We start from the raw sequence: 22,820 nt of genomic DNA, 5'->3' as shown, positions 1-22,820 counted from the left end.
AATAATTTTAAAATACATATATATACTAAATACTTTCACTTACTCTTTAAGAGGACATTACAAAACTACAGAGGCTAAAGAGAACGTCAGCACAGTACATACTGTACAAACCCACACTCTGCCTTAAGCTGGAATCGAACATGTAACCTTCTTGCCATCACTCCAGCGAGTTCACTCAGACGTATCTGAACCGTCACAATCGAGCAGGAGCTAATCTGATCAGCTCTGGAAGTCTACCTTCGGCCGAGTCCAGAAATACGCAGACTGGAGGAGGAATGATCCCGTGTGATACCAAGAACTGTGTCCTGCTTTTGCGACTAAATCGGACCGGCCGGTGGTCAGTGTGACACCGGAGATTAAAGGTCAGTCATGCCTTACTGGACATCATTTCGATAGAGAAATGCAGTGGTCAGTACCTGTCCGAGGAGACGGCAGTGCTGAGAGCTGCTTTTTTTTTCTTGTCTGCCAATACTGGTCCCATTTCAGGACCGACTACAACAAAGAAGTGGAGCGTTAACAGGAAACATTCTTCCAGGCTCTTAAAAGTGAGGAACGTTTACTTACAATTAATTGTCGCCGTTCTCTTTTAAAACTTGTATTTCCCCCTGACTGACACACAAACATGCAGGTTAATTACAAGCCTTCAGGTGCATATTTGTGTCTCTTAGTTTGAGCAGAGACTCACCTTTAAATTCACTCAACCCTGTAAAGAATTTTTTTAAAAATCCCACTCAGACTGGATCATAAGTCATGGGTTTTTCTTTTAATCATAAAGCAACATGAATAAATACAAAATCACAAGATAAAAAAGAATTACAAATATTTGGTCGATGCCTCAACTAGTGTTAGTGACACAACATGATGAATCAACCAAGTATGACACAGTGATGACATTCACATAAAAACGAATTGGATTATTAACAGAAAGGTTTGGCTGTCACTCAAATCCTCCTGATGATTTGACGGACACTGTGTCTTTTAGCTCATCAACACACTTTTTAAAAAAGGTACAAGAAAAGGAAACGTGGGAACAAATATGCACATGGATCTCATTGTGGCAGGAAGATATAATTTCACACACTTTAGTCAACACAAGATTTGATTTGTAGTTATTATTATGCCCTTTATACCTTCATATCATGTACATAAATTTAGCATTAGAGTTTTTGTATCAACCATTTTTTTTTTACATGTTGTGCAGGTTCGAATTCAACATTGTGAAATCATATTTGAATCCAACATGTGGGGGATAATTTTTTTGTTTAGTTTTTCACAAATAAATATAATCTTTTCTCTGTTTAATCTGACATTTGGTTTGAAAACACGAGTTCTAAAAACACAGTAGATCAACAGTTCTAAGACACTCTACTCCACCCTGCAGGAAACTACTAAGCAGCGACGGTAACTAGTGCCAGTGATGCAGGTTCAGGTTGTGTGGAGTAAAACCAGATCCACCACAGCTGCTCATGGACATCCTGGTTGGGACTTAAGAGGAAAAGACATCCTGCTGCTGCACAGCAACTCTGAATGCTTAAGGCCGACTGAGGACTGGTCACAGGAGAGCAGGGTTGCAAGAAGGTTTGCCTCAGAACCTTGTAGCTACAGCACCACCTAAAATAATGTTTAAATATATTATACAGTAAAACCGGGAACTGGGATTAATCTTTGTCGACACACATCCGTAGAACATAATGATTCATGGACTAAAAGTTGATTCAAGCTTCTCTCGATGGAAGGAGTGTAGAGAAAACAAATGGATCACTAGATTGTATTTCAGGACGGTTCCCGCTCTTTGAGGGTAGAAAGAATTGATTGCAATTGCATTTGTGGCTCTAAAGAAGAGCTTTAGAAAAATGTTTCCCTTCGTTGAAACTACAACGACGACTCAAGGGATTAAAGTTACAGTTCTTGTTTCCTGCTCGGTTTCTTTGGTTGGTTCGGGATCTAGTGTCACCACTTGATGAAGACCAGGATGGCCAGGCCTGCGTACCCCAGGATGAGGAAGAGGACCTTGAGAAGACGGTCTCTCTTGTCCTCCAGCTCTTGCGACAGGATCTCAAAGAAGGTTATAAACAAAAAGGTCCCGGCGGCGAGTCCCTGCAGGACCACGGACACGATGCTGCCCGCCAGCGTCTGCGCCGACTGGATGAGCATCCCAACCACCGCCCCCAGAGGGATCATCATGCTGACGGTGACGGCCAGCTTAGCGGCGTCTTTCATACCGAGCGCCGCTTTGGCCACGCTCACGCCCAGAGCGACGGCAGCCAGGGTCTCGTGTATCGCCACACCCAGGAAGAGCCCGCCCAGCTTGGCCGCATCCTCCTGCAGCCCCAGGGCCAGTCCCTCGAACACGGAGTGAGCCGACAGAGCCAGAACCAGGCCTGCCAGTCGCAGCGGCCCCGCGCCCGCCAGCTCGGCGGGGCTGAAGTGTCCGTGCTGGTGGCCATGGTTGTGGCGGGGGGCTGCAGGGGTTCCCCTCGCTGAGGCGATAAAAGGAGTGTCATACTCCGAGTCGCTCCCTGCTTCGGAACCCCCGGCGTTGAAGGTCTCCAGGTCGATGAAAGACGGCTTCTCCTTCCTGAAGGTGAGGATGACCTGCTCCACGAAGACGGTGAGGAAGAATCCCAGCATCATCATCGTCTCGGCTACTGGATAGTCATTGTTGATGTTCAGCTGCCGTAAGACATCGTCGGCCTAAATAGAACAGAAATCACAAACTGTAATGAGGGTGCCTTTAATTAAACACTTTTTCCAAACAGTTATTTTGGTTCCAGACTGCCAAGTGCATAGTAGAAAGATTTAAATCTCATCAAAGTACAAATGTATCATTCAACAACTAAATAGGTTTATAAAGCATATAGAAACACAAAAGTGAAGTTTTTTTTTTTAGAGCATCCAGAAGTGTTGAAACAAGAAATAATTTGCTAATATCCATTCATTTTTTTCACGTCTAATGGACACCTCATTGATCCACATACAACAAATATTTGTTGATGCTTTACCTCTTGTTTATTACATTTTCACATCCACCATTTGCTCTTCTCCTTCTGGGTACATAACTTTACTTGAACTTTTTCATAACATTACATTGATTTCTTGAAAAAAAAAAAAAAAAAGTTATTATTATTATTATTGTTTTATTTGCGTTTAGTGTTGTCAAATCATCATCTAACTGGGACTCAGTTACGATATAACATATAACCTCTAATGCATGGAAGGAAAATGAAAAAACTTACAGCATTATTGTACCTTTAAAAGAAAACTAAAGTTAACTTTAAGAGGAAGTTGTTTTTCTGTACTTCATCAAGATTTTCACACACATTTTAGATGTTTTTTTTAAACATTTCTAAGCACCATTTTTAATCTATTTAATTCACAATAATGTATAGATTGAATCTGTAAATTTGATTAAGCCCTTTTTTTTCTTCTCTGTTCACCAAGACTAATGTTGGAACTGGTGATGAAGCTCAAGAAGCAGCTCTGTTACACGACTAGCCAGTTTGTTGACACTTGAAAAAAAATGATGTAATGTTGTTAAGGGGTTAACACATAATTTAAATAACCTATTTTTGCACACTTCCCAGCTTAATAGAGTTCATTTACTTTTTCAGGTCATAACTGTTGATTAAATCACTAACCTTCAGTTCAGCTTTTTAGATAATAGGTAGTTTATCAAAAATTCAAATTTCAAAAACTAAAACAACCTGTTTAACAAGAAGATTAAACTGCTGAACGCTTGTTCTGTGTGACGATAATTCAATGAGGTCTTGTAATGGAAGTTCAAATCGGCTTGAAGCGTACGTTTTTCATGTGTGATGTTATTACCTTGTCCCTGACGGCTGGCAGGAGAGCATTGAAACATGTCGCCAGAAATACGCCTCCTCCGAACGAGTTGCATAAGGACAGGGCTTTACGATATCTCTGCGCCTTGTCATAGTCCACATGCAGGAGACGAACCGGGATCACGATGCCGGCCAACATCAGACCAAACACCCCAAGTAGGCCGAGGACCTTCGCGATCAGGATCTGCATCCTGGCGTTTACCAGACGCTAGAGACCAGGAAACACAGACCACAGCTTCATCTGATCTGGAATCTCTCAGGGCGGCTGTTCCTGTTGGGAAAAGTATGATTTAAAAAAAAATGAATAAACCAGACGTTGACAAAACTATTGTAGAGATAAAAGGATTATTGGAGTCACACAAATCATATGATCATCAAAATAGTCAGTTTAAACAAACATCTGTCAGGTTTGAGAAAAAAAACGTTGAAATCAATTTTTACAAGAACACACAACTTCTTGGTTCGAGGGCATGGGAAATTCCAGTCTCTATCCCATGACTTTGTTTCTGACAATGTGAGCATTGTATGATGTAACTTTTTTGTTACAGTAGATGTTAACAAAAGGGATTTACAGCAAAAACCAACAAATTTTCTTTGGCTCCAAAAGATTTTAACAGAATGGACAAAAAGATTATACAGTAATACATTAAAACAGTTTTATCTTTATAGATACAGTCATATTAAGAACCGTTAGACTTTTATAAACAAACCCATGAAAAATCTCTTGTATTTAGTGTAGCATTTTAAAGGCTTCGATCAGTATTTTTCTTTTATGAAACATTTTCACCAAATCCTCAATCCATTTATGAACTGAAAAGACGAACATACTTGTGACTAGTATATTCACGATTGGATAACTCGGAACAGAACTAATGTAAAAATATACACGCTATAATGTATGAGGCTTCTCGTTGTATCAAATAATCGATGGCCGATATTAGTAATAAAACTTTATTTCCGGCTTCAGTTTAGCCAAGTGTGCTAACTTTGCATTAGCTCTCCGTCCTTAGCTTCCAGCTGCTGGAGCTACTAGCAAACACGGCCATGTTTCTTCCATGCAAACACAGGCTAACGTTTCTAACCGATAAAAAATAACTTCAATTTAATCAAAATGCATCGAGAAAGCAACAATATCACGATGTTTACCTGACCGAGTCGCCGTAACCCACCAAGCAGGTGGATGGAGCCGCTTCCATGTGACGTCATCGAACTCCGCCCTCCGTTTATGACGTCATCACTCTTTCATTTTATTACGTCATTTTATTTGACAAAATAAATAGTTAAAGGATGTCATTGGCAGGTTTGATGGACTGAACACAAAACTGTCGAGAACAATTCACGTTTTCTATTACATTTCAAAGGATTATGAGGCCTTCTGTCAAGCGGTAATAACTTTATTAATATAACAGATAACTTATTATTGCCTCGGACAGCAACAACCGTAAAGGTTTTATCATAATTATTTTGCTCATGTTTATCCAACATTCATCTACAGGGCTTAGTAGCAAATTATGGTCCTTTTTTTTTTTTTACAGAATTAGAATGGTAACTATTGCTGGACTTTACCAAACAACTTGAAATAACACGAAATTCGAAATGTAAATATTCATAGTTTTATTTCCTTACACAGATTCCTGCCTCCGTGTTGTCCCCCACTGCCTCTCGTTCACACACAATTCACAAGTTGACTTTTAAAGATCAAAGTTACACCTTAGCTTGGTTTTTATAGAAGAAAAAAGTTTCAAGTTTAGACCCTGCTGACTCGTGCCATTGTTAACTGTAATATATGGGTCCGTTTTCCTACAAGCACATTGATGTTTCAATCTTATATCCAATATCAAAGTTGCTCCTGCCCACATTAGCACTCGAGGAGCAGTCTGAGGTGGAGACGTTGGTGTGAGGTGACTCCTGAATAAAGGCTTCTCTCATGCAGGAATTAAACAGTGATGGAAACACAAAAAAATCTTTTAAGTCCTTCCATTTTTATGAATCCAAATGTGGAAAAAAAAATTGACTGTCAGCTGCTTTCTCCAAATTCAAATACTTCCACCTGGAAAAGAGAGAGTGAAAAAATAAAAATTAACCACGGTGAAGTAGCAGCCCCAGATAATAAATGAATAAAAAAAACTGCCATTTCATCTTAATTCCTAAATATATTCCCATTAAATGTGCCTTGAATATACGCAGTGTTTGATAAATGTAACCAATGCACAATCATCTGTAGGCCGATATTAAGAAAAAGAAGTTACACGAGTTTAGCATGATTTTATTTTAAGAACACGTCTCTGGGAAGAAGGATCAATATACACTTTGGAACCACTTGAAGCAACATGACCAGGATGAATGAAAACCTACACAGACAATACAATAGTTTAACACCACAGACTTAAATGTTTTAAAAGAAGCTCATGATAGTTTCCAAGTATCTCCACATAATAACAATAGAGCAGTTTCGATGTAAACCACTGAAGCTCCACTCATGCAGAAAAAAATGACGTAAACAAATACTTTTTGTAAGTCATTTGTCCACTGGCTCAAAAAATAAATGAATCATTAGTGGAAAAAGCTCCGTCCTGCTGCAGTTGGATTTTACATTACATTTGGTGAATTATTGGATCACAGTCTTGAGACATTGGCACAACGGCATTGTTAGGATTTTTTTTTTAAGTTCAGCAGATAAGCTGACGTTCCTTGCACCAAAGGGGTTTGTTGACGTACCACTTCTGTGTCACTGCTGATCCTCGTTGCCTGCACTTGGCGCCCGATTGCGCATTTGACTCCTCAGCTGTTCGATGAGTTCTGGGTTCTGCTGCTGCATCTGCTGAGCGAACTGCTGACCTCTGCAACACACACACAGATCCCTCATTATTATTTTATAATCATTATTATTTAACACAGAGATTTAATAAATGTCTAAAAATTAAAATTTTAATTAAACTATAACCAAAGAACCACATTGATGTCAATTATATTTCTACAGTAGTGACAAGAGTTGCCACCCACTAGTGGATCTAAACCTTACTAGGAAATTAACAACTTTGAAAAACATCCAGCCAGAAATGATAAGAAGAGAAGAAGGTCTTTTCAGACCTCAGATTTTTTTTAAAGAAACTGTTTCATGTAAAGAATTGTGTGATGCATTCAGGTACATACGCCTGGATCAGCCCTGATAAATCTCCTGGTGCAGGGGCAGGTGCAGGTGTAGGTGCAGGTGCAGTAGAGGTTGCAGCTGCAGTGGGAGCCCCTGCTGTTGCTCCACCCATCCCTCCTCCGTACGCTCCAGACATCATCCCTGACATCCTGCCACACATGAAATCCAAAGTTGCGAGCTGCACAGAACCCAAAAGAACGCGACGAGGAAATCCAAAGACTTACATCTGCAGGACCTGAGGGTTGTTCATCATCGATGATGCCTGCAGATCAGAGGTTTTAACTCAAACATCTCTCTTAAGTTGTGAAGGAAGTTGGATAACAGAATTTCATAAAAACTTCATCCAGTCACTTTCTGAGCCGACTCACCATGTTCATGAATCCTGGGTTACTGAGCAGGCCGGCAAGGTCGACTCCCCCCATCCCTGCACTCTGACACACAAACACAACGAGTCAGTGTCTGTGTCACACAAAGAGAGGTTCGCCACAAGCCACATCTTACTGGACTGGCCGTCTCCATCTTCTCCTCTGCAATCTTCAGGTTGGCTTTGTACGTGTCGTTGTCAGGGTCCAGTTCTAGAGCTTTTTTGTAGAAGTTCACCGCCTCTGTGAACTTGTTGAGGCTGGTCAGAGCCAAGCTGAAACATCAGACGTCAGTAGAATTGAACAAAATAGTGAGAACCAGTGATCATCTCCCTGCTCTATTCACAAGCTCTATAGTGACACCATCTAGTAACCCCAAAACAATGTTGTATGATCAGTAGCACATTTTGAAACAATAGTTGCATTAGAAGTGATTCACTGTGTGAATGGCTGTCAAAGCGCTTTGTGACCCTGGTCTAGAAAGGCGCTATATAAATAGAGTATATTATTATTATTATTATTATTATTATTACTTAATTGAAGAAAACAGATGAGCAGGTAAGAGTATAGAAGTGACAAGAGATTAATTTTCATAATATATTGGATTAATATGTAACTATAATGTTTGCAGATTTATAATGAAATACTTCAGGCAGTCTTACCCCATCCTGCCATAGGCTTTGCTGTAGTTTGGGTCGATGCCGATGGCCTGTTCACAGTCCTGCACTGCTCCAGCGTAGTTCCCTAGTTTACTGTATGCTGCAGCCCTGCAAACAAACACAAATGTCAGGTTTTCACCAAGTACAGGACTAAAACAACCACTTTGGATCACTATCAGAAAACATAGCAGAAGACAGGATCCCAGAGTGTTTCTAGAGGTTCCTCCACCTTTGGCAGATGTGTTCTTATCCAAAGTGGATGTTGGATACAGAAACTGTGTCAAATTTCAGGAAACCCTTCATTAACCACAAACTTAAATTATGTTAGGTTAGGTAGAACTTTTTTGATCCTCAGGAGGTCTCCTTCAGAAATTGTTTTTCCAATTAGTCACAGCAATACGGACGATTATTCATAAAACTAAAAATAAGAACAAGAACAAAGAGAAGTAAAAAGAACGAACAAGATGACGCAATCTTAGTCTAAAGATAAAGAACATAGATCAAATAACAAATAACAAATGATACAAAGACTAACATAGAACAGAACATCCTGATACTTTTACTCCACTCCTGCCCCCAAACTCAGAATTCTACAATATAATAGCCCGAGGAATGAATGAGTCCTTGAGTCTATTAGTTTTGCATCTGAGGAGGAGCATTCGTTCACTCATTTTTCTTCTCTGCTCACTGATGACAGTGCTCAGAGGATGACTGTCATCATCCATGATGGACAATAGTTTGTCTAGTGATCTCCTCTCAGCAACTGTCACCAGTGAGTCCAGCTTCATGCCAACCACAGAACCAGCCTTTCTGATCAACCTGTCCAACCTGTTGACTCTCAAAATAGAAGTTGTAGAAGCAGACTGGATGACACTCTTCAGCTAATCATAGTAAACCATGGCTGTGTGTGGATGTAAAACCAGGATGCTGGCAGAGGCAGACATGCTCTAAAACAACAAAGATCTCAGCTTCATCAATAATTCAGCAATGTTTTCATGGACTGACCTGTTGCAGTAATAGACAGCATTCTGAGGGTTGAGGGTGATGGCCTTGGAGTAAAACTCAACTGCGGCTCCAAAGTTCTCCACTTTCATCTGGTCATTTCCTGCACACGACAAAGTGTGTCCATGAAAATGTGTCCAAATATCACTCAATAAATGTTTGATGTTACCGTCTGATTTGAGTCTCTCTGCCTCATCTCTCTGTTCCTCGCCGATGGAGTTTGGGGTGGCGTTGTTGTTGACATGCGACTGAGCGGGAAACTGCAGTGATCAAAAGAAGGTGGTTTAAGATAGAAAGATTACCACAATTAAAGAGATTAATCTGTGACTCCACCAACGTGCTTCACCTTGTCTGTTACTAAGGCAAAAATCTCTGGTAATGTCATGGGAATCGAAAGACTCTGGTCATCAGTGGAAACTTCAAACGCTGTCTCCAGACATTGAACAGCAACTGCAGAGCAATTACAACACAAGAAGGGATGTCACTTTATATTAAGTAGAAGGAATGAAAGCAGATGTTAAACGAGGAAGATCGGAGGCTCAAACTCAGATTAGAGTGTAAATCACAGATAGTCCTTGAGCATCCTGAACCTTGCAAGTTTAAAATGTCTTCCTAATGTTAAATATGTTTCAAAAGTGTGGTTGAAGTGTGGGAGGTTGTCAACTACAATGTCTGTGTCACAGTCAGCACCACCACTACACACAGACACAGTTTGGATATTTTATTCCATTATTTGTCTCATTTATTCAAATCTGACATGAGACAAATCAAATGCTGCCTTCCACTCATTACACTTAATGCGTTCACAACCAAGCCGATTCAAATAGCAAAGTGCCATTGTAGGTTACAAACTACAGCCTAACTGCTATGTAGAATTAAAACAATAAAAAGATACTGAAGACAAGCTAACCCTCAGATAAGTAAATAGTATGTGCAAAGATACAAAGAGTATTTTTCAAGCCATAATATTAAAAAAAAACTAACAAAAAAACACCAACCTTCCAGGCTCTCCTGTGCAGACGAGGACAGGTTTCCATCCAGGAGCTGGTAGTGGAGGAACTCAATAATGGAAAAGGCAAGACGTTTGTTGTCTGTCATGATGATGGAGGTGCAGACCTCACTATGTTCAATAGTGGAAACCTTAAAAAGAGATAATCTTTCAGTACTGCTTGACCAAGAAACATTACTTGACACAAATGAACATCCCCGTTAACAACAAACGTTATTTTAAATGAATAAACGTTAGAATAACATGCAACATAATTGCATCGATTTGTTTTTTGTGAATGGGGAGTTAATCACATGCAGAAGGTTTCACAGCTACATTTAGCATTAGCTCGTGGAAGGTTCTAGCATCTCAGGTATATTATTAAAAATAAAGTGATGTTAACAGGCGACTATTCGTCATATAGTTGGACTTATGGGCGACTTTAATAAGGAGCAATAAGCAATTAAATTTAAAGTACAATGACGTCATTATACATAGTAGAACATGAGTTATTACGGTATATTATTAGCTTAGCTTGATAGCTTCTTATCAGGAACGCAGGACTATGGAAGCTATATAGGCTAACGTTATTACATGAGCTACAAGCTAAGCTAACAATTGCGACAGCTAAAGAACCAGAAAGAAACTTTCACGTAACAACTACACACTTGGATAAAAACATGTGCAGGCCACCGAACGTTTGTGTCGCACACGTGTTCTTCAGCCTTATTCACAGCATGCACGGGGACAACATTAGCGCGCAAACAAACACAGGAAAGTGTGAAACGTCAAAGTTTTAACGGGAGTCCGGCGTGACACAGAGGCGTCACACACGGATGAGTGGCTACATGCTAACTAGCTTGAAACATGTTGATAAAAGTGCCACGCCATTGGCACAGGCGTCGTGATAGCTCGAAGGTTTTCAACTGTACCAGTGGTCTCGGATGTGAGGTGCAGTCGCCGCTGATAACGGATGTTTCCGTTCGGGGCTCCGTGTAGGGGGGACTTCGCTGGACCTCAAGCCGCTCACGGGTACGCTGGTTGGCCTGTCGGGAAATAATGACGTCAGAGGCAGGCCTTGCTTACAGTGGATGACGTAAAACGTTTGTTGTATTAACGTGTCTAACGATTCCTTTGGAGATTTTTTAATTTTTATTGCTATTATTATTATTATTGTTATTCGGAAGTGTAATTGTAAAAGCTCAGCAAGGAGGCTATAAACACACTGTAACGTCTCTTTGTAATATAAATTATTCGAGTCACTCATTTCTTTATTACTTCATTGTTTTTATCTTTAAAGTAAACTATTGTAGGACAATCTTGTATCTTAAACCGTCTATAAAGTATTTTAAAAAAAAGGATACTCGTGTTACAAAAGGCAACATGTTTGTATTCTACGTTCTGTCGGTAGACGTTTTATTTTGGAACATCGGCGGATATTAAGTTTGTTCACATTTTCTGGCGCTTATTTCTTAATTCCCTGACAGCAGGCTCTCTGGCAGCAAACCATCACACGTCTCGCTAACCTCGACGATATCTCCTGACCATGGGCCCAACAGGTGAGCTTTAAAACTTTATTGCATGTAGATTTGAAGATAAATACCAAATCTATTCACAAGTGAACACATTCCGTTGTTATTCATGCGCACTCTGTCACAGGTGTTAGCTAGCTGCTGCTAACGGTTGCCTGTGTGACTCCATGATGATTCACTGTTATTTTCCTCTACACTGGATGGACTCCTGGAGAAAATGACTAACTTTCTAGTTTTTCTTCTACGTTCTCAGACTGAGCAGTGCTAGCTCACGTGTGTCAGTATCTGTCCATTCATGCAGCTAACTGAGCTGAACTGCTGGTTCATGCTGGGGACGGAAAAACCAACAAGTTTCCCATCATAAATAAAAATAAATCACATTTCCTTGACAGAATGGTCTTGTAAAGACGATCCCAGTGATATAAGGATCTTTTTCCTGCGATAAATATTGAGAAAGTTATGGTTTAATAAAACCGGTAAAAATGCAATCACCTTAATAAATAAATGGATAGATGGATGGATAGATACTAAGTCAATAGAGTTCAATATTTTAGGAGTGACTTTTTTTGTTCAATCCGATTTTAATAATGTTTTAACCTGCCTAATATTTACTCAATATTAAAAGGTTGGTATTGGAAAGCTTGTTAAACAAAGAAACTACTGGAAAAATAGGTTTCGTCATGTAGTAATGATGTTAATGCAAGATGTTAAGATGTTTTGCAGGGAATTTTGTTGAGTGAAAACTTAGTATATGTTCTCAGAGATTTGTGGCGAGATTTGATTAATCTGAAAATTTCGATATTCTTAATAAACTAGGACATTTGTTCTCCGTTATAACCATTGTTTAATAGTGGTGACGCTTTTTAGGGATAAACGTTTTACACGTAGATTTGTTTCTAATTCAACCACAGAAGACGACGACTTCGTAGCATGATAAGCAGACGGAGACAAAGTATAATTCAAAACTAAGGAATCTCTGGATACGGTCCTTGTCCAGGTTTCCCAGATTTTATAAGAATCTCTGAAGTCCTACGATCGTCTTAGAGCGCGCTTCAAATTTAAATGTAAGAAGGATGTGTTTTCCAGTGTCACTCTTAAGATCTTTCTCTAAGAGGGAAATGTAAGATGGAGCTGACCCACTCGTAACCACCTTCCTGGCGAGTGGCGACCAAATGCTCAGTGATCAAGCCGCGTCAGGCAAATTTATATCCTCCATTTTTCCAATTAATAAAACAATTTTCAGCTTGGAAAAGTTGTACGCAAGCATCTCTATTTGAGTTCAAGTAGTACTTTGATACTTGGTGTGATTTCCATTTGACTTGTCACACATGCGAGTGGAAGCTTGACACAGAATTACTTGTATAAGCTGATCATGCACTTCACTTGAGTGACAATATACGAAGGTCCTGCCTCCGTTATCTGGGGCTGTGATTGGCCGACACACTCGACTAAATGTGGCTGTAGAGAAAAACATTTCAACATGTGACATTCCGCAGATATCAAGGGAACAGATGTAATTGAGCTCAGAAAAGCTACACTATATTAAGGCGTCGCCAAAGTCTGCACTTTTGCCATATGAGACTTATGGCCTTATAAAGATAGATTTGTCTGACATCTATTGATTCAGGTTCAGCACCACCACACTGGACAGCTCACACTAAGAGCTCCTCTGACTTGATCTTAAAAAGTCTCTTATAAAGGCGGTTAAGAACGATCAAATCTGGGAAAACCCCGGCCAATATAAAGTAAAAACTGACAAAACAAATATGGTGAAAATGTCGTTTTTGTTTTTTAGCTTTGGAATAAAACGGTGGCAATAAAGAGAATACAAATGAATTACAGTAAGACAATATAAAACCAGTCAATACATTATACAACTACTTTCAAGCGATTAAAATGAGATGAATTAATACATTTTAGAATGTAATTATGATCTGTATTATCAAAGCCCTCAACTTTTAGTTTTAATGTTAATGTATTATTATGCAGCTGAGAAGTTGTTGAATAAAGAAAAAGTATCTTCATAAAATAAATTCTTGCTTCTAACAGACATGCAGTTTTAGGACTCAAATACAGCAGAATGTACCAAATGTTCGATGCAACCTTTAATTTCCACCAGCAGGGGTGAATGTTGCTGTGTTCTTTTGTCTAAATCGGCAACCTTTTCCACTCTAAGAGCCATTTGGAATCATTTCCTACAGGAAAGAAAACACTATAAATAAAATTTAAGTTAATAGTCGTTCAACTAAAATTGAAACTTCACTCGTTTTCTACTCACCCCCATGTCGACTAAGAGTTGGGATTATTAGATTTAACATTGAATTGAAAATATGTTGAATATTGAGTAAATAAATATCCATTACATCTCAAAAGGAACTATATTTAAGATTTGTATTATTCAATTGACTATTATTATCATATTTCACCCTTGAACTTTTGATTGTTGACTCTTGCTAAGGAAAGTTGTTTCCCCTCCAGGTGAGATGGTGTTCAGCAGCGCGGTGTCGGTCTGCTCAGAGAACCGTCTGCGCTGGGATCTCAGTCCAGATGAGATCCGGAAGCTCTCCGAAGAGCTCATCAGTACCACCAAGAAGGTATACGACTGCGTCGGTGCCCTGGACTTGGATGCCGTCACCTTCGAGAACACCCTGAAGGCGCTCGCAGACGTGGAGGTCGAGTACACGGGTCAGTGTCCAAACATCTTCTTATGATCTCCAAAGATTAAATGAATTGATCAAAACATGTGTGGAGTCGATGTGTAAAAGTACATAATTCTTGAATGGATGATTTAATTTCTAAGCACGTTATGGCTTTCCACAAATGTAGAGCTTTTTATAAAAAGTTGTAAGTCTTGTCCATGTTTTTCTCCATCTAAGATCAAAATCTTAGATGGAGTTTTCTCAGAGTACGAAGCATGAGAACAGTTGAGCAACACTTTGAGACGTGAAGTTGCACAATCTTAATTAAAAAAAATTAAAAAAAATTGTTTAGTGATGTCACCAAGGCAAACTCAAGTCATCACTTGCATTATCTGCCACTATCTGCTCCTGGCACATTAAGACTTGGTAGAAACAACAACATGTATCAGAAAAATAAGACCTGCTCTGCCCCAGGACCAACTTGTCAACCAGTCATGGCTCTTTGCGCTTGATTAAAATCTTTATTATTTATTTAACAAACAAAAAGTGCCCAAACCAGATAGTTCCATGGCTTGTGAATAACATACAGATGTGATCCAACAGAACACAGAGATGTTGCATTGTAAGTACATCTGAGTTGGCAGTGGTGAAGAGCAAAGGTCAAGTCAGCAGTTTGAAGAGAAAAGGCAGCACCAGCAAAGGCTTTTGTCTGTACACGGCTCCACAAACACAGCAGTGTTGCCGTGTAATGACGGACGAACATCACTCTGGGTGAAATGTTAGTAACGTGAAGACACCTTTTCAGAAACTCTGCACAGATAATACCTGCCAGCATTCTTACACTGGTTGACATTCAATCTGAATAAATTCATGAGAATTTCAAAGTCTGTATATAGTAAAAATAGATATGATCTAAAATCATATGTAATGAAATGCTCTTGAATGAACTGTTCATGTTTTGTTTTTGATTAGAGAATATCTTTCTTTTGATAAAAATAGTTTTCACTTGGTTAAAATAGTTTATTATAAGTTAGGATTTATATTAAATATTAGGAGGTACAGTAATTTGTATTTGTTTTGGGTCTTTATTATGCTTCAGTGACACCTTTTATAATGTTTTACTTTTTCACAATTTCCTCCTCTGTCAGACTGATTCATCTTTTTCTTTCTCTGCCTCAGTCCAGAGGAACGTGCTGGACTTCCCTCAGCATGTCTCCTCCTCTAAGGAGGTACGAGCCTCCAGCACAGAGGCCGACAAGCTCCTGTCGGAGTTCGATGTGGAGATGAGCATGAGGGAGGACGTGTACCTGAGAATCGTTGCGCTGGAGGTGAGCTGCTGTTGACCAATCGGAGTTGAAGTTGGATTATAATAGTCACAACTTAAAAAAGATGAAAGTTGAATTAACAATGCTGGGGAACGAGACTATTCTTCTAGAACATAATTTTCTCATAAGATTTGAATTGAAACATCCAAATTTGATTTTAGGGCAAACAGTGGAATGTTTCATAAATTATTTATGAACTTTTATTCATATTTTCTGTGATGATTGGTTTCATATTTTTATTGACTGATTTATTTTAAACCAATATTGAATTTGCTTATTATAATATGAATGTATTTGATAAAATAATCTTAATCTAACTTTTGAAATGTAATAGAAAATAAAACCTTTAATAACACTGCAGTCATTAACAAATCACAGAAAATAAAGTAAAAAAAGAAAAAGGGTTGTGGATGTAAACATCACAATTATTCTAAATCACGTTGATTTAAATAATAATAATAATAAAAAAAAAGAGTCAAACAATAGCTGGACTATCTATTATTTAAACAATACCCTGATGTGACTTTGGTAGGGCTTGGCCAGGAAACTGTGGGTCAGAGACAGCTTTTGCATTAATTTCGATATTTGCTAAAATACTGAAAGAAACTTTTGAGAGCCTTTCTTTTGTTTCGACATTGACGACAACTTGAAAGTGATAGAAACTATAAGATCAGTCTCACTTAGTGAGGCTTTTAAAAAAAAAGTTAAAAAATGAGCTCTGGCTGTAACCAGGAATTGTTTTGCTTCACTTGCGTAGAAAAAGATCGACCTAACCTCCATCACTGACGAGTCCAGACGCTACATGGAGCGACTGATCAAACTGGGGAAGAGGAACGGCCTCCACCTGCCCAAAGAGACTCAGGAGGTAAACGTTGTTTCTCAACACTTCAGCTGATTAGTTTCTTTATAACAAGCATTTTTGTGGGGAGTAACGTTTTTCATAATCTAACAGGAAATCAAGACCATCAAGAAGAAGCTGAGTAACCTGTGCATCGATTTCAATAAGAACTTGAACGAGGACACGACCAGTCTGTCCTTCAGCAGGGACGAGTTGGGTGAGACATTGACACGCCCTATCAGACCAGAACCTAGAGATGCTGAAGGTGTGCGTTTGTTGCAGGAGGCCTCCCGGAGGACTTCCTGGGCTCCCTGGAGAAGGACGGAGACAAACTCAAGGTCACGCTCAAGTACCCTCATTACTTCCCCACCATGAAGAAGTGCCATGTCCCAGAGACCCGCAAGAAGCTGGAGGAGGCCTTCAACTCGCGTTGCAAAGAGGTGAGAAGAACATCGAGAAAACTCGAGGGAGTTTAAAGCGCCTGTCAGTCAAGATGATCCCAAGGATGCTTGAGCAGCCGATGTTGTGTTTCCGCAGGAAAACTCTGTCATCCTGAAAGAGCTGGTTGAGCTTCGAAGCCGGAAGAGTTCTGTGCTGGGCTTCAACACACACGCTGACTTTGTCCTGGAGATGAACATGGCCAAGTCCGGGAGAAAGGTGGCAACTTTCCTCGGTGAGTGGAGATGAAATGTGACTTTGCACATTTCAAATTAACCATAACTCCACAAAGGTGTATCTTATCTTGTTACAATATCGGTGAATAGAGAACCAGGGCTTTGTCGTCATGGTTGCCGCCAATACCTCTGTAGTTTGACCACCTAAACATAGAGCAGATTCACCTGCACATTCGTCAAGAGTTATGCAGGCATCACAGGAGGATAACTCGTAAACAATAGTTGTAATTGAAGAAATGCAAATTGGTTCTGAAAGCAGATAAAGGATGACAAGGCCCACCAGATTATAAAACGCTATCAATGAGCTTTTTGGTTTTCTCTTCTGCGCCAGTCACACCTCATTAATCATCACTGTGCGACTTCCTGGTGTCATGTTACTGTGTTTAGCATGGAATAGTCTGTTGATCCAGATGACATGCACCGTTATTGTAGAGCATAATGTAGAGGATCGCAAGAGTTGTGATGTGCAGAGTGAGAAAGAAATTAACCAAAAGTATTACTTTCTGTTATTCGACAAATAACTTCCACAGTAGTTTAATACCATAGAGACATGTAGTGCGAAGTTTACCAACGTCTTAACAGATTTTTGAGTGCCATGGTCCACAGAAAATCAGTTGGGGGTCAGTTAATAACACCAGAAATTACACATAAAGTGCAGTGTTGATTTATTTATTTTTAATGCTCATTATCATTATAGCACTCAAATACAATGTAGCAGGTGTTTTAAATCAATTACGATGGTATAAAATGCTTAGAATATATGCAATGTAATAAACAAATATGGTTGAACTAGAAAACATTGACTTCACTGAGAGGGAGTTGTGGGTCAGAAAGTGAATCGACAAGTATTTTGTTTTTATTTAAGGAAGAAGTTGTTTGAGAGTTTAGGTTCACAGTTTAGAGCCATGATATAATATTGTAATATTATAAAGTGAATTAAATATAGCAATACCTTCCTTGTTTAAAGCCCTACCAGAGTATCTGAAAACACCAGACAAAAAGGCAAACAAAAGACCAGCAGTAAAAGTTGAACAAAAATCAACGTCTAAAAAAAAAACTGTTCTGTTCATTTCTTAACCCAATATAAACCCAGACCACATGAACATAATTGTTTAAGGTTCTTTTTTCTCACTGGCCCTCAGAGGAGCTGTCCTGTAAGCTGAAGCCTCTCGGGGAAGAAGAGCGGGTGGTCATCCTCAAACTGAAGGAGAAGGAGTGTCAGAAGAGAGACCTGACTTTTGATGGAAAGCTGCACGCCTGGGACACTCGCTACTTCATGACCCAGGTACGAGCCCTTGACAAGAGCCCACCTGAGCTCCACTACAGTGAACTCGTGCACAGGTGGAGGAGACCCAGTATGCCGTGGACCAGAACCTGCTGAAGGAATACTTTCCCATGGAGGTGGTCACTCGGGGACTGCTGGACATCTACCAGGATCTCCTGGATTTGTCCTTCGAGCAGATCAAGGGGGCGGCCGTGTGGCACCCCGACGTCACTCTGTACTGTGTCAAGGACCGAACCCATGGACACATGGTGGGACAGTTCTACCTGGACCTGTACCCGAGGTAAGAGATGGAGAAGAAGGGTGTAAGAAAATATTGATGCATTTGAATGATACCATATTGTCAGTATCAATATTTTGAAATTTGTAAGTAAGTCATTTTTATTTATAGAGTGCTTTTCCAGACCAGGGTGACAAAGCGCTTAAACAATCAAAACAATATTCAATAAAGTATATACTTAAAAGGTCAAGATAAAACTGATAACACAACAGGAGTTCCAGAAAATCAAGGAAAAGCCTGAACAAACAGAAACGTCTTAAGATGTTTCTTAAAGGAGTCAGTAGATCCATCAAGCGCAAAGGGAGAGGAAGATCGTTCCAAAGCTTAGGAGCAACAGCCTGAAAAGATTTCTCTCCTCTGGTCCTGAACCGTGTATTTGTATTTATTTATTTATTTATTTATTTTTGGGCTTTCAAATCATATTTTATTTTTATCCAAGTTCCTTTTTATAATTAGTTTAGAATTTATTATGAGTGTTAAACTATGTTTATTTATATATATATATATATATATATATATATATAAAATGTATTTACAATAAACGTGCAAATATTTATTAACTTACTTCATTTTTATTTGCAAATAAACATCCAACCCCTAGATGGCAGCAGTCATTAGGTCCTCCGCTGCTAAAGGAACAATGAAATCTGTGCAAGGTCCCTGTTATGACTGAGGACAAGAGGATACAGTCGATTCCAGCAGCTTTTAAAGCTGATGTTTGGGCTTATTTCTTGTTTTTTCAAGAGTCATGTGGTCCAAAAATGCACCACTGTAGTCAAGTACTCGAGCAATACTACAAATATATCTTTGATACTATAGTATTACAATATCTCGTATCTGTGTGTATCATGATGCGTATCATATCGCCAGATTCTTGACAATAAACCCCTCTATCGGAGACGAGTGCCGTCTCTGTCCCGGTGGTCTGACCGTCTTTTGTTGACCTCCAGGGAGGGCAAGTACGGCCATGCCGCCTGCTTCGGCCTGCAGCCGGGCTGCCTGCTGCCCGACGGCACGCGTCAGATGTCTGTGGCCGCCATGGTGGCTAACTTCAGCAAACCAACAGCAGACGCCCCGTCACTGCTGCAGCACGATGAGGTGGAGACCTACTTCCACGAGTTCGGGCACGTCATGCACCAGCTGTGTGCGGAGGTCAGTGACCGCTCATCGTGTCCCAGCCCAGAACCATATGAACGCTATCCATGACGCCACTCGTCGCATCCTTGTGCTCTCGCATGTCTGTGGCTCACCACCCCGTGTCTTTCCGCCTCAGGCCGACTACGCCATGTTCAGCGGGACTCACGTGGAGCGAGACTTCGTGGAGGCTCCGTCTCAGATGCTAGAGAACTGGGTTTGGGAGAAGGAGCCGCTGCTGAGGATGTCCCGCCACTACAAGACCAGTGAACCCATCCCTGACGAGCTGCTGGACAAACTCATCAAGTCCCGCCTCGCCAACACCGGTGGGTGCTAGTGTGCCAATGTTAGGATCATTCTGAGCGTAACTGATGGGTCAAAGGTCACGGGAGGTCAATCTTGTCTGCATGATTTGCCGCAGGTCTGTTCAACCTGAGGCAGATTGTCCTGGCCAAAGTGGATCAGGCTCTTCACACCAGAGACGGTCTGGACGCGGCAGAAGAGTACGCACGACTCTGCCTGGAGATCCTGGGGATCCCTGCCTCACCAGGTCCGTCGTCTCTCTTCACCACACGTTGATTTTTATATTGATTAACATTCTTCAGCGAGAATCTCGAGTTGGAAATCTTTTCTACATCAGAGATGATGCTGAAACATCACTCGTTTCTTTTGGTTCCCAATACATTTCTTTGGGTTGTTAGGAGAGCTAGCGGCCTCATTTTCAATGTAGAGTTTGAAACGTGAAATTGAGTTGTTTTTAAATGAAACTTTCCTCTAACACTTGAGAGAGCTAGCATTGTTCTGACTTGTCCTGACTTCAAAATAAAAGGAACAATTTTGGCTACTAATATTATTATTATTATTATTATAATTAGGGAACAAACGATAAAATTAAACCGATTTGAAAGGGTTTAATAAAACTAAATACTTGCTCAGCTGATCCTTTTTTTTCTGAAAGTTTACAGAGAAACTGTAACTGTTTTGTTTGGGTCCATGACGGCAGCAGAGATCCTCGTCAACCCTCCAGCTGTGATCCATAATTAATGAATCACTTGTTGTTCTCTTGCAGGAACAAACATGCCTGCAACTTTCGGGCACCTGGCTGGTGGCTACGACGCCCAGTACTATGGTTACCTGTGGAGCGAGGTGTTCTCCATGGACATGTTCTTCGCTCGCTTCAAGCAGGAGGGAATCATGAACCCCAAGGTCGGGCGGATCTTTGTCTGAGAGCAGACGACTCTCAACTTTGTTTCACAAACGTGTGTGTACTGATCCGGTTCTTTGGTCCCGCAGGTGGGACTGGACTACAGGAAGTTCATCTTGCGGCCCGGAGGATCAGAGGACGCCGCCGACATGTTAAGGAAGTTCCTCGGGCGGGACCCTAAACAGGATGCGTTCTTAGTGAGCAAAGGACTTATGGTGGACCCCAAGAGTCAGTGCTGATACGGCCCGGCAGCCTGGTCCTCCTGAAGATGATGGACTGATGTGATTTTCTGATGTTTTTATTTTCTACAAAAAAACAAACTGTAACAAACATGGAGGAAATGGCAGTGAATAAACTTGTTTTGAGGTGATATTTTCCACTTTTACTCACAGGTTTAGACTTAAAACGTTTGTTATGTTCTTAGTTAAACGCAAATTCAATTCATACATCACACGACTGGTACCAAAGGTCAAAGGGGAAGACAAGAATGAGGTGCCAGGACAGATGTTACCAGTTGTGTATTGGCAAGAATGGCGATACGAAATATGGTACACAGGCACCGGTATTATTATTATATATTGCAATACTATAAGAACAAGGATATATGTGTAGTATTGGCGAGTACTTGACTCTGGTGTTGCAGAATTTACAGACCAATTGAATAAGTCGTAACTTTTTGTTTTAAAGACCAAAATATGCAGAAGCTTTAGCTTCTACAGCTGCTTGAGTCCACTGTATTCTCTTGTCTTCAGTCATCGCTTGTATCTCACTAGTTGTCATTGTTCCTTTAGCTGTGGAGGATGTAATGACTACTGCCATCAAGCGGCCGGGAGTGTAGTTGCAACAGAAAAATGAACGCCATGCATATTTGCATGTTAATTGCAAGAAGAAGAAAAAAAATGAACATTAAAGTAATATACAAATTAATTGTGACTTTAAAGGGCCAACAATAAATAAAACGATTCAAATTGATACAGTGTTGAATATTGACTATTGATAGGATATCTTAAAAAAAAGAAAAAGTGTGCTTCTTTTCTTTCTTACACCCTTGTGACTAGATGATGAAGACGGTGAAGCGACATTGTTCTCATTATCGTGCTCGTCTGTTTTCAGCTTCATTAGTACTCGGCTGCTGAGCTTCTGCTCCCCAGAGACCCTCGCCTCCTGCGCTCCCCTCAGGTGAGTTCATCAGGCGCCACTTGACGACGGCGGGGAGAAGCAAATGTTGTGAAAGACTATCAAGTGTTGGTCATTTGAGACTGACTCATTTAAAAGTGTCAACCATTTTTATGCTCGGATCTTTCCCAAGAGTTTTCACGAAAACTTGTCCTCTACATTTACAGCAGAAATGAAAGCTCTCAGTTGACCTTGGAGGGAGTTTCTGGAGAGAGTGAAGTCTGACCCTCTTTCCTATTGCTGCCCCCTCGACCCCCATCTCAGATAAGCTGTAGAAAATATATGTTTGGTCATAAATGGCAAACTGACTCTAAGACAACGGGTGAGAAGTAAAGACATGATAGTCGACTATTAGTTCAAGTTGAGTTGTTGACACTGAAGGTGTTAGAATATATCGATACAGACATGTATTGCGATATTTTTGTTGACGATACTGTCAAGATTGGATAGCACTGTATTGCTTTAAATCAACTTGAATCATTTTTTTTACTATAGTTCTTTAATGGTTTTCAGTTTAACAAAGTTTGTTAAATATAAAATTATAGTTTTTTATTTTCAATAAATACACAAATATTCACAGCATTTGTTCATTTTTGTGTTGCAATTATACTTTCGGTCACAAGCTGGCAGTAGTCACTATGTCCTACACAGTTCAAGGAATGATGAAACACTGCAAGATCCCGGTGATGGCTGAGAACGAGAGGATACAGTCGACTCCAGCAGCTTTTTAAA

The 22,820-nt window shown here is 40.1% G+C and overlaps 3 protein-coding genes across 3 annotated transcripts; 1 reads left to right on the top strand and 2 right to left on the bottom strand.

Moving 5' to 3' along the window:
- Positions 1–741: 741 nt before the first annotated feature.
- Positions 742–5,039, bottom strand: LOC148086568 (zinc transporter ZIP3-like). The gene is made up of 3 exons (XM_087784711.1): positions 4,989–5,039; positions 3,826–4,113; positions 742–2,694 (listed from the first exon to the last, which is right to left on the bottom strand). Exons 2-3 carry the CDS (start codon positions 4,030–4,032, stop codon positions 1,951–1,953), a joined length of 951 nt encoding a protein of 316 aa, XP_087640837.1. The 5' UTR covers positions 4,033–4,113; positions 4,989–5,039; the 3' UTR covers positions 742–1,950.
- Positions 5,040–5,436: 397 nt separating this feature from the next.
- Positions 5,437–11,067, bottom strand: sgta (small glutamine rich tetratricopeptide repeat co-chaperone alpha). The gene is made up of 12 exons (XM_087784710.1): positions 10,937–11,067; positions 10,015–10,156; positions 9,363–9,466; positions 9,186–9,276; positions 9,020–9,119; positions 8,018–8,122; positions 7,495–7,630; positions 7,362–7,424; positions 7,218–7,255; positions 6,996–7,142; positions 6,561–6,682; positions 5,437–5,892 (listed from the first exon to the last, which is right to left on the bottom strand). Exons 2-11 carry the CDS (start codon positions 10,112–10,114, stop codon positions 6,571–6,573), a joined length of 996 nt encoding a protein of 331 aa, XP_087640836.1. The 5' UTR covers positions 10,115–10,156; positions 10,937–11,067; the 3' UTR covers positions 5,437–5,892; positions 6,561–6,570.
- Positions 11,068–11,259: 192 nt separating this feature from the next.
- On the top strand, positions 11,260–21,282 carry thop1 (thimet oligopeptidase 1). Its single transcript, XM_087784709.1, has 14 exons — positions 11,260–11,563; positions 14,015–14,221; positions 15,355–15,503; positions 16,258–16,365; positions 16,453–16,555; positions 16,621–16,778; positions 16,876–17,011; positions 18,155–18,297; positions 18,354–18,577; positions 19,525–19,726; positions 19,848–20,034; positions 20,130–20,258; positions 20,778–20,914; positions 21,002–21,282. Exons 1-14 carry the CDS (start codon positions 11,551–11,553, stop codon positions 21,149–21,151), a joined length of 2,046 nt encoding a protein of 681 aa, XP_087640835.1. The 5' UTR covers positions 11,260–11,550; the 3' UTR covers positions 21,152–21,282.
- The last annotated feature ends 1,538 nt before the right edge of the window (positions 21,283–22,820 follow it).

This window comes from Callionymus lyra, chromosome 2 (genome assembly GCF_982586985.1).
Source record: "Callionymus lyra chromosome 2, fCalLyr1.hap1.1, whole genome shotgun sequence".
Lineage (NCBI taxonomy): Eukaryota > Metazoa > Chordata > Actinopteri > Syngnathiformes > Callionymidae > Callionymus > Callionymus lyra.
This window is presented reverse-complemented; position numbering and strand designations above follow the sequence as displayed.